The sequence below is a fragment of the Aphis gossypii genome, unplaced genomic scaffold (assembly GCF_020184175.1).
Source record: "Aphis gossypii isolate Hap1 unplaced genomic scaffold, ASM2018417v2 Contig00487, whole genome shotgun sequence".
Lineage (NCBI taxonomy): Eukaryota > Metazoa > Arthropoda > Insecta > Hemiptera > Aphididae > Aphis > Aphis gossypii.
Genome location: NW_026083131.1, coordinates 32,694 through 45,940, shown reverse-complemented (window position 1 = coordinate 45,940; position 13,247 = coordinate 32,694). Strand labels below are relative to the sequence as shown.

The window sequence follows — 13,247 nt, the reverse complement described above, 5'->3', positions numbered from 1 at the left end:
TCTGCAATTTCTTCTAAGTCATTATTATTAATAAAAATATCATTATAGAATGATTGTGCATCTGGTGGTATACTAATGAATTTGACTAATTTTGATACATCATCTTGTTTAGCCTTTTTTACATGATTTTTTTTTTCTAGTTTTTGAGCTAAACCAATATTTTCAAGTTTTGCGTTTCTCTTCAGAATATTAACACGAATTGGCTCCGCTTCATATGTTTGTGACACACCAACACTGGTTTTACCTTTTATGTAGGAATATCTTTTTTGCTGAGTGCTTTTGAAGTCAATTTTTTTTACAATTTGTTTTGTTGCTGATTTATAATCAAGAACAGTAAAATCATTTTCATAAACCTTTACAGTTGTATATTGTTTAAATATTTCATAGTATTCTGCTGGTGATATAATTGTTTCTCTTTGTCTTATTTGTTTCTCGATGCGACCAAATACTTGGTCTGGTGGCATATAACTATGGCCGCGTATTGGAAAATAATGGTTAATTTCCTTGATCATCTTGGCTTTATAATTTATAAAATGTAACAGCGCAATCATAACAAACTGATTTTTATTTTGCCCAGAACATGAATCAGAAAATAGATTAACTACTGTAGTATGAGGATTTTCTTGAGCAAAAAGTTGTTCATCAATCATTTCTAAAAAGTTGATTAATGCAGAAGCCACTTCATTAGGCCCTTTTCCACTTTCTGTCTCCAACCATGTGTATAAAAAACAACTTTCAGGGTTTTGTTTTTCAGAATTTATTACAAAAGTAAGATTATACAGCCATACCTGTCTACTGTAGAAGGCCTCTGTTATACTAACTTTTGGCAGGGGCTGGTTTTGCATCATGTCAAACGATATATTTAAAGATTTGTCATTGGTTTCTTTCATAAGTTTATGGAATTTCTTACTTGTTTGTTTATGATTACTTAAATTTGCTTTAAGGTCACTTAGTAGTGTTTCATCTTTTACATTTTTAATTTGATTTTCTTGTTCAACGCAGTAGCTACAAATGTCTTGGCGTGGATGTCCGAATCCCAGATTAAATTTGTTGGTAAATATAAAATAATATTTACTATATGATGCAGTTTTCTTGTTATTGTTTATCATTTCAGTTTTCCAATGATTATACATTAATTTGATACTTAATCCAGGCTGAAGGTAATAACGCCCAGTGTCAGCTCTTGAGTAATGGCTTTTTTTTGCTTTATATTTTTGAATATGTTCAGTGATTGATAGTGCAATATCTTCATCTTCATGATTTGAACGATCTCCTCCACGCCTTTCTTTTGGACTATCTAAGTTATGAATAAAATGTTCTGCAAGAAGATTCAAGCGCCTTCTAGAAATTGATGTAATAGATTTAAAAACCTCAGCACATACAGGTATTTTTCCATCAACAGTAGGTATAAAGTATTTAACCGAGTTTCTTTCTTTTGTTGACTGAGTTTTGCGACGATCAGTTCTCAAAGGTTTATTTATAAACATCATTGAAATCAAAAACTTATCTTGATCAATTTTTGACTCTAAATTACACAAGTTTGTTTTAAAAAGTTGAATACAGCTATAATTGATTTCTGAAATTTTACAAAAAGGTTTACTGATATTTTTATGGTTACATTCAATATTAAAAGTTGAAGGGAGATTATTTTTTTCTTTTTGTGCAATTTTCCTTTTGTTAAGTTTTTTAGCTCTTCTACCTCCTTCAGTGATTTCAATATGTTCTGTATATTCAGGGTCATTACATAATAAACTGTCAACATTTATTGTGGATTCATTATCACAAGGTGGAATCATTACTACTGTTTCATTTGTATTTATAATAGGTGTTATAGACTCATCATTACAAGAAGGCAAAACTACTACATTTTCATGTGTAAAACTTGAATTAGATTCACTAATAACATCTCCTACTGGCTTAATCATAATTTGCTGTTTAGTGTCTAAAACAAATTCACTGCAATCAGAAGGCAGTACATCATTATCAATAATAATCATTTCCATAGAATTCAAATCCAGTAAATCCTTTAAAAAGAAAATATAGAATTTTATTAATGATACTAAATGATGAAGGATAAAATACAAATAAATAAAAAATATCTATCAGCATCAAGATTAGTTAACCAATTAAATTATGTAACAAAATAAGTTTACTTTTATTTATTTTTTATTATATTATTTATTATTTTTTATGTAGGTATATTATCTTTAATAATATATTAATATATGGGTAGCTAATCTTATTTACTACCTATGTCTGTTGATGGTAGTTTTTATAATATATTATTTAATAAAATAATATAAAACAACAGTTTTGCACAATAGTCAAATTTACTTCAATATTAAGTTAACTCACATTATTTGGATAATCAAGCTCTGTAGTATTAACACGGACATCAGAAATAAAATTATCTTCAGGAAAACTGTTGAAATCAACTGACTGAAACCAATTTTGTACTTTATCCTAAATAAATTAAATCATGTTAAAAATAAAAAATTAGGTAAAGGTCCCTTTTATGATAATATGATATAAGATTTATATTGCATACACACAAAATCTTATACATTATGTCTGTTGATGGTAGTTTTTTTTATAAAATATATATATTGTACATAATTACTAAACAACAGTACTGTAGAATTTAGTGATTTGCTTAAAAATTATGTCTTTAGTATATTATCTATGAACAACTCACATTACTTGGATGAATAGCCTTTGCTGTAACATTATCACTTTTATGAGCATTATTGACATTAGAAAGGTTTCCTTTAACAGAACTTTCATAAACTAATCGTTTAGGCTGTAGTCCCTAAGATATCAAACAAAATCATTTAAGAACTTTATTAAAAAAAAAAAAAAAAATTACAATTATAATATTATGAGCTAAATAGACAAAAAAACTTACTGATTTTGCAGCCTCCAATAGTTTTATGGCCCGTGATCTTTTCATAGTAATATTGTACTATTGTAGGTAGTTAAAATATAATAATAAAATAAATTCTTAACACTAATTTATAGGTAAATATTAAAAATGTAACAATTTTTTTTAAATATTTTAATGATTTTATCATTGATAACAATATAGATGGATAGGCCACCACGGTTTTCCCTCCAAAACATATGTTGTAATCTATGATTTGTATAGTTCTATTGAAGTTAGGAACGATATGTAAACATTTTTTTAAATATAAAATAAATATAAATTAAAAATATTTAATTTCCCTGAGGACAATTTTATATTTTATTTATTAAAAATAGAATAATTTTGTTTTTATTTGTGAGATTATTACAATATAAAATAAGTTCGTTTTGAAAAAAACTGAAAGTTAAAATATTAAATTTATATTACAACTACAAAGGAAAAAGAACTTTTTGATAAGAAAGGGAAAAAGAACATTTTGCTCAGAAATTAAGGAAATGGCACATTTTGCTACGAACAATTGATTTCTCCTATACTGACATATGAGGAAAAAGTGCATTTTGTAGGGAATTGGAAATGGATCATTTTGATTTAAACGTATACCTAGAAAAAGAACGTTTTGCAGAAAAACGCGATTTTCGATCGACTATTTCATAGGGAATAAGCCAGGTTAGCCAAAAACTAACGCCGCCATTCGATTCCCCGCCATTATTTCTATTAGAATCAATATCTAACTCAATTTTGTCAAAAATGGAAAAAGTCCGTTTTGAATTGAAACCCCTCAATTACAATGCGAATGAAATAATTTTGAACACATGATATTACTAACAGTTTATTCATTGTCGACTTTTGGGGCCTCCGCCGCTCCCGGGGACACCGTCGCTCCCGGGGCCTTTGCCACTGGCGGGATCGGCGCCGAGGTGTTTTTTTTTTTATTTTTTTTCTTGCCTGAAATATTAATCTAATTAAATATACTACTCACGATGAGCACATGGCAAGTATAATGCAATAAATATTAAATAAAACACTCACATTTTTTAGCTATGTGGCCGTAGCCATTGCAATTGAAACAACCTGAAATAAAACAAAAAATGATACATTTTTCATGAAAACGTTGACATGTGATCAGTTAGCTTTAAATAAATTTACGGCGTACTGTATAAAAATCTTTTATACATGTTTTTTTTTTTTTTTATATATAGTCTGTTCATAATGGTTAAAATCTGTGTCATGTGCGGTAACGTCGATGCTGTTATTGGAGTTTCATTACCACAGGTATTTACTATTTTACTTTACATATTTTCACATGCCATTGTTATAATGCTACATATTCCTGTTTAGATTTCCGTCAAACGTCGCACGCAGATTTCTGTGGGTGCAGTTCGTGGAGACCAACGGTTTTGCTGTTCGCCCCACCTCAATGCTCTGTTCAAGACATTTCGTTCCTCGACTCGACTATTTACCGAGTGCAAATCGTCGCCGCCTCATCAACGCGGCAGTGCCTTCAATAGTGAGTATATTATGAAAAACGATTTTAGTTTTAATCTTACTGTGCAAATCTGCACACACACACACACACACACACACACACACTTAGTATGACAATTGACACTGACATATTATATTGTAAGTCACTGTTCATTTAAGATCTTACCATTACAGTATATACAGTTTTTTAAATCTAATCGTCTCATAGCTTCAGTTCTGAATTCACTGTGCTCATAATTCATGATTTCTGTTTACTATACTATACTCATGGTTATATAATTCAATTAATTATAAACACAACATCAACACTATACTAAACAATAATTAAAATATATATGTATACCATGTAAATACACAAACCCTTCATTCCCTGTACACAATAACGTAATGGTTCTATGCGGTGTGACATTGTACAACACAACATTCCATATGACCAAATATTTATTTTACTCACTTTCGACTTAATGTTTAATTGATGGTTATATCTTTCAAATCAATTTAAATTCACTTAAATCATTAATCATACATATAAAAATGTGAGTAACATAATATTATAATCTACTGTCTACTGCGGAGTGTAATATTTTTTTATTTTTTTTACTCTTGAAATCCTTTTCTTTTTTCGGTTCACTTTTACCTATTAGCATTTTTTGTATGACTAGGTACAATGCAATTGCAATTTTTATAACTTATTATTATATCTTATCTTGTTTTTTATTGACAATTTCAGTTACAATCACAAGTGTAGGTTGTTACAAATCATACAGAAATGTTTTACACTACGAGCCTTTAAAAGCTTCTAAAATAATTAATGCGTGTGTAGTTTTGCATAATATATGCAATATGCATAGATAACAATGTTTCCGATGACGACATAATTTGTGAAGATGATATGATTTTTGACGAAGACGATTTAGGAGTTATTCCTAATGTTAATAACGAACAAATGCGAGCTATAAATGCCTTGTTGGTTGCTGGTCGAGATATGCAGAGAACCATAATCCAACAATATTTCACATAATATTAACATATTAATTATATTTTAGAATATTTTGCTTTATTACTTCTTAATTTTAGGTAGGTATAATAGAATAGAATAGAAGAAAAAATTAAGTATTTATTTATTTAAATGCATAACAATACTATTTAAGTTTTCAACCAGTTTGCTTTGCAAAGCCAAGCTTGCAGAATAATATTTTTGGTTGTTTTCAATTTCAATTTCTTTCAGCTTTAACTTTCTTTCATAATAACTCTCCTTCAGTTGTACTTATTGTTCGCTAACATTTCCCAAGTGTGTAGTCACTTCCACCGTTTTGTTTAATCGTTGACTTTTATTCAACTTCAATTCACTATTAAAAGAATGTATATTAATATAAATTGTGTACATTTTATTTACTAAATAAGTAGGTATTACATATATGCTTACTAAAAGCTAATTAATCTTAAGTATTATAATTTGTTATGTAAAAAAAAACCAAAACTAGCGAAGCTTCAAGCTAGCCTATATAATTGTAAAATAGTATTATTACCTATTATTATTATTATTATTATCAACTGCTTATATATATATATATTTTAGCTAAATTATTAAAATATTATACTTTTAATTAACCTGCTTTTTTTCTTTTCGACGCTAATATCGAATATCGGTGAACTTTTTTTCAGTGACGATCGGAATTTCATTAAATAATCTAAAAATAAAAAAAAATAAAGAAATTGTGACATAAAAAAAAAAAATAAATAAAAAAAAAAAAAATTGAGAAATATACAGGGTGATTTTTTTATCATTGAACACTCATTATTTCAAAAAGTATAGATTTTTTTTCTAATTTTTTTTTTCAAATGTTTAGATACATGTTTTTCTACAACTGTATAAAATTTTAATTTTTTTCACTCATATATTTAATAGCAAAATAACTATCAACTTTTGATTTTCAAATGACAACCTATATTAATAATTTTATAAATTAATAGAACCATTTTTTTCATGAATTTTCACGTTAAAATTTTTAACTTTCATTGATCCGTTGGCGAGTTATAGCTGCTCAAAGTTGGTTGGTTTTAAAAAAGTTTTTAGGTGTCATACATCAGTACTAATTAGTCAGTACTGGGATTTTTATTTGTTAAGTCCAGTAGCTATAATAGTAATGAATTCGATATCATCGATCCATTGTGTAGCGGGGAGTAGTGATAATATTAAATTTGTACCTGTTATTAGCTGTTATAGCTTATTATCAATATTGTCATATAATTATAATTAATTGGACTAAAATTACTACTATAAATACTATTATTTGCTTATCGCTTTCAATTACCGACTCCGACGATGATGCTTAATAAGTCATTTTAATAATAATACCGGTTAGTAATTATGAAAAGCCAAAAGTTAAGAATACCCCTGTATTATGTAACTCCGGCCAACCTAAAACAATAAATTCATGAAGCAAAATAATAATCTTGCGTCCTGTATAATCACAAAACAATAATACCAATACCACAGACCTTATACTTATTACCTAGTATAAATTTTATGTTTACCTATGTATAATATGTACGTATCCGAGATCGGCAACTACAACTTACTAGCAAGCAGCAGCTATCCTTCAGATTTCAGTTGTATAATGTTTCATGATTACACGATACCTCGTGACAACTTAAATAATACTTACTGACAACCTTAACGTCTGACAGTACGCTGTACGCCATATTGTACTATGTAGTATGTAGTATGAGTAGTATGACTATGTAGTAATCTAGTGAGTAGTGATGCATAGTACATCAGACATCAGCATTATAATAAAACAACATGACATAACAGTTAATATTATATTATAATAATATGTCATGGTATATTGTTTATATTATATTTTATTTTGTTTATTAATTTAATTAAACATAGAAGTACTTATTTAAATTGATATAACGCGTGTAAATTGGATACTTGGAAAGTCCTATTAAATATTGGTAAGTATTATTTGTTTTGTAGTTATATATATGGTGACCAGATATAAAAATTTAAAAAAAGTATATTTTAAAATTTAGCTTCTCCTCTGTCGTAATTGTCAATGCTGAATGCATATAGGTACCCATTTTGCCCATATCATAGACCATATGTCATATCTTACAAAAATTGTATTTTTTTTTAATTATTATTATTCCCTATTCAGTGTAGTAAATTGCCAATTCAACAATGCACACAACAGCGTTAAAGCTGATTACATGCTATGATTTATATATTATTACGTTATGATTATAGGCGATTCAACCGCGCGCGTCCGCGTTTTTAAAACGTCGCGATTTTAAATCGCGGACGCGCACTCCTTACACATTACACGCGTGTCAATGCGTTCCTCGCGTTTTAAAGTCTCGCCGCGCTTTCACACTGGACGATTTGTGTGCGTTTTTCAAAAATAAAAAGCGCGCCAAATTTTATTTGAACTATTCAATTCTTTGTACTTTGTCGTTTACTAGGTTAGTACTGCTGTTACCGCCCGTTGTGGATGACTGCTGGCTGATTAATTCGTACTGAACTTAAAAATTAATTTTATTTTGTTTCGTCTACTTTATTTTTTTAATATGGAAAAGCATTTGATGATATTGAAGTCACATACATTATTTATGTATTATATGAGGAACATGAAGTCAGCAAGAAACAAAAAAGAGACAAAATTAAAAGACGACTTAGGGTCTATCCTTTAAATTTAAAAAGACCAATGGTGGCTGTATGTAAACTGCGGCAAAATTTACCTTTTTCTAAAAGTCGATATGTAAACTGCGGCAAAAAAAAAATTAAGATTATACAAACTGCGACAAAACCGATAAGATACATCATACAAACTGGGGCAATTTATTTTATATACTTTCTATATATACTACATGTATATACATATCGTTACGATAATCTATATAAGTACACGTTTATCGTTTAATTAGGTATAATACCTATTCGGTAGGTTAGGGTTAGGTTAGGTTTTAATAACCTAACCCAAATTTTGGAATTTTCTAAACCACGCTTGGCCGAGATGAAAATTACAACCTCGAATAATACTGGTTAGCCATATATTGTGAACCGCTTCGTGTATTCCAATTTCGAAATCAATTACAAACATACTTGGGTTAAGTACAAAACCTTCAGTCAAACATGCATCACGTAACTTTTTAAATAAATGTTCATAAGTCGATGTACGTTTATTAGGAAGCAATGCATACACCAGAGACGTATAAATACCATTTTGAAAGCCATGCAGTACAAAAAACTGATAAAAAAATTTAGTACAGAACTGGAATGTTCCGTCCATAAAAATTTTTTCCATAGAACATAAGTATTTTAAATTTGTGAGACATGTAAATACAATTATATTTGTTTCCTTATCATTAATTAGCAAAAAGTTTTCATTTTTGTTAGTCATAATATTCATATTTATTAGAACTTAATGTACTTCATTAATATCTTTGGGAAGTGGTGGGTGATATTTGGTTTTTTTATTATATAAATTTCTACGAATATATGAAATATCATTAGTTAGTAATTGTGAATCGTTTTCTAAACTACGAAGTTCTTTTCTAATTATTTTAGATGGCATTTCATTTATATTGCTTTCAGATACTTTTCGTTTGATACTATTACTTACTATTTGACGTTCAATTGTAGAATCTGATTCATGACTATGATCCAAAACTGATTTTTCTTGAAGTAGAGTGTTTTCCTTATTGAAGACTAATTTGGCCTTGCATGTTTTTTTAGTGCATTCCCAAGTTTTATTACCATTTATTTTGGATTCATATTTAAATTTGAATTTAAAATCGTTCAACACTGTTAATATCTTGCCATTCTGACTAAACATGGTTGAAAATTCCATGACGTTGAATAAAATATATAAAACTCTTAACTACTTTTATTAGGTGACATCTATCACTTGTAAGTAGGTACTAACTAGGGTTATCAAAAGTAAAGGAATCGATAATACCGATATGTTTCGTTAAAACTTAAAAATACATTTGGATTTACCAATTTTTACGCAAGACGAAACTTCACATAATTAATTTAACGATATACATACATAGGTATATATAGTATATATAGAAAGTATATAAAATAAATTGCCGCAGTTTGTATGATGTATCTTATCGGTTTTGTCGCAGTTTGTATAATCTTAATTTTTTTTTTGCCGCAGTTTACCATCTCCCAAAATGGTCAGTTCCAGGTGACATTTATGACCCTTCGTAGTTATCCAGAAGAATTCATAAAATATTATCGAATGTCGATAAGATCTTTTGATGAGCTGGTAAGTAGATATATAAGATTTACATATTATTTTATAAAACAATATATAGTGTTTTTTAGTATAAAACTGTGAAATTTATATAATTATATAGTTTTTAATATTTTTTTATTTGTTTTTTCTATAAACAAATATATGATTTATGATAGGTAATATTACACAAAATAATAATTAATTTTATTTATATTTATTAAGCTATCGCTGGTTAGACAAACATTTTCAAAACAGCACACTGGTTTGCGTATGCCAATACCACCGGAAGAACGTCTGACAGTGACACTGAGGTAGGTATTTCAAAAATAAAAATAAAAAATGTAGAAATAAGTATCTGTTTTATTTATTAATTGCAATGTTTATACAAATCATGGTGTATTATTGAAATTATTTTGCGGAGAATTATAAGGAGGGTAATTGTTTGTATAGCGATGGGTATGTGTGTAGGAGGTATAGAAACATTTTGAGTAACAGTAGAAGACATGTGTGAAAAATGGTCATAATGATAATATTGTTTATTTGTTGAATTAATTGCAGAAGAAGGTTGCGAAATGTTACTGGATTCATCAATGTAGAATTGGTGGAGAAGACTTAATAGTAGAATTTATAATATCTGTAGGCACGTTTTGTGAATCGTTGGTATGGTAATATCCAGGAAAAGAAAAATGTTGCTAAGAAAAGTAAGAGTTGGGTTGATTAATTGGTGAATAAGGATAAAAATGAGGGATAGCAGATGTGTTATGTTTAACTCGTTGAATAGCATTTAAAAATTAAATATACTTCATTGATTTTTGGTCTTCGGTTAACGACTTAATTTGAGGGAGTAACGACAATAAAAAATACTTTTCCGGGTCTTCTGGTATTTGTTTCCTGTTTTCTAAGATTTTTAACAACGAGGATCCAAAATTTGATGGGGGAGTCATCTTCAGGGTTTTTTTTTTGTGGCTTATATATTTAACACTTATATATTTTGTTACAATTAAACCCACGTCTTCGGTTTCTCTGTTCCTCAGATGCCTTATTATCACTCTGTTCTACATTACTTTCGGTCCTACGAATAAAATAGCTTTATATTATTTATCATTATCATTTACCTATATGTATACATCAATTACATTTGATGATACATGTACAATTATATATTATTATTATATTATTACTAGGGTACGGATTTGAATGAAAATTACATTTTATATAAATTGAAGGGAATTTTTTTTTGAATTTTTAAAAAAAATGTCTATTATTAGTCATTAAATCGTATTTTCTTGTTTTTAGAGCATTCAAATTTGTTCCCTAATTAATTAATACAATAGGTAAATCTAAAATAATATTAACCCGATTTTGTTTTTTTTATTGAAATGTTAATAAACAAAATTTGGATCCCCAAAGAACTTGAAAATTTAATATAAGGTATCTTATAAATTATTCTTATATAGTTACCACGTTGATGGACAGTCTCGTGGCCGCCGTCCAAAAAAAACCATCCTTAAAACGTCAATTTTCATTACTGCTATGGCAGTAATTTTTTCATTACTGCTATAGCAAAACTGCCCCTATACATCAAACTGTGTGAAGTACGTAATTCGCCTATGCACAAGAATAGTGACACAACACAAAAACATGATTTTTTCAGGAGAGCAGTTAGAAAATTTGAAAAAACTGTTTTTTAATTTATTCGTCTAATTTTTAGGAAAAAATGTATGGATTTTTGAGAAACTGTTTTAATGTTGTACATACAATTAAACTTTTGTTTTGTTTCTGTTTTATTTATAGTTATCATATTTAAAATCATAAAAATAAAAAAAATATTTTACTTATGCCACTTTTCGTGAAAAAACATTATTGGTAAGGAGAATAGAAAAATAAATTTCAAAAGTACCTATTTTATAATATGAAACTTTATTTTTATTTATTTATACTTAAGTAATGATGAATAACAAAAAAATAAAAAATGTAGTAACTATCTGTTATAGTAAATAATATAAAAACAAAATAAAATATTAATTATCAGCCTTTTGATTATAGTTAAAAGTATAAAAATGAAATAAAATGTAATATTAATTATCAGCCTTTTGACTATAGTTAATAATATAAAAACGAAATAAAATATTAATTATCAGCCTTTTGATTATAGTTAAAAATATAAAAATGAAATAAAATGTAATATTAATTATCAGCCTTTTGATTACCTACTTATACTTAATATTAACATAATTTGTATCTTGGTAAATATAATTAGTAATAATAATACCACAATGTTTTGACTATAGATTATTATAAAAAGTAGAATAGTATCTAGGAATTATATTTTTTTCAAATAGAGTAAGTAATCCTTTTTTCTTTTTTCATTTATTGGTAACTTGGAATCATACAATGAAAATAAATGGCCAACTTCATTATTTTCATTACTTCTTCTTGTTATTCTTTTAGTTTCAATTTCTGAAAAATCATCTTCACTAAAGGAAGTTTTGTAAAACATTTTGTTAGGATACAGCTTTTCTAATTTAACTATGCGTAATTCTCCAATTTTCACATTTTGATTTCCAAAAGCTAGGTTTGCTTCCAAACTTTTTATGTCAAAGAAGTCTTCGTGAGTTAGCTCAATGACCTGATAAGGCTGTCCAGTTTTTTTTGATGTTCGAATTAGAGTGAAGTATTGATCTGGGGTATATATTGGACCTCCTTTCAAAGTACGACTGACATTTTTTTCAATTACTGAATGAACGGAATCTCCTTCATTCTGGGTATGTCCTTTGATTAAAAATTTATGAGTAATGCTATTAATAAATCCTAATTTTTTAATTGCATAACGATACATTGCTATCATGAATTGATTTTTCTGTTGGCCACAGCAATTGTCTGAATAAAATACTACATCAATAGATTTACCCACAGCAGTAGCTTTAGGTTCCAATTCTTGTAGATACTTGAAAACACAGGTACCAATTTCATTGACTCCTCTTTGTCCCTCTCCTTCATACCAAACATAACATTGTACATCTTTGGTATCTTTTAAATTACAAATGGTTAAAATTATAAACAGATAATTTAGACAAGTAATAAAATCCAGAAGCTTCTCCTCTAGGACATGAAAGTACAGCTTGTAAGTCATACACTGCTACAAATAAACTGTTTTCTAAATTATTTTTATCTTTTTCTTTTTCTTGCCTTGAAAGATCTTTCTCCATAATGTGACTTTCATATTTTTCTTTTAAAATTTCTCTCTCATTTTCATCACTGTTGGTAAAAGCAACACAATCTTCACATTGATCTTTTTTTGGACAAAAAAATGAAATATTATACTCAGTATTAAAAATTTTACTATACATCAGATAATTTGCGAAAGGCATATTCTTTTTTTTACAATCACATACATAGTCTCTGTGTAGTTGGGCCACAGTCTTTGCACCATCAATAAATTCCCTAGTAGAAACTTGGCGACAATAGTGACTTTCAATTCGAGGTATGGTGTCTATGTGTTCCTTTACTGATTTTTTAATGTTTTAATCTAAGTGGAAATGATGCCCATGCTTACCACGAAAGTCAACTGAAAGTATTCCTCC

The 13,247-nt window shown here is 28.0% G+C and overlaps 1 protein-coding gene across 1 annotated transcript; it reads left to right on the top strand.

The window, feature by feature from the left end:
* The first annotated feature begins 4,132 nt into the window (after nt 1-4,132).
* On the top strand, nt 4,133-9,978 carry LOC126554418 (uncharacterized). The gene is made up of 5 exons (XM_050209491.1): nt 4,133-4,195; nt 4,262-4,430; nt 7,994-8,124; nt 9,583-9,693; nt 9,886-9,978. The coding sequence occupies exons 1-5, from the start codon at nt 4,133-4,135 to the stop codon at nt 9,976-9,978; spliced, it is 567 nt and encodes a 188-aa protein (XP_050065448.1).
* Nucleotides 9,979-13,247: the final 3,269 nt, after the last annotated feature.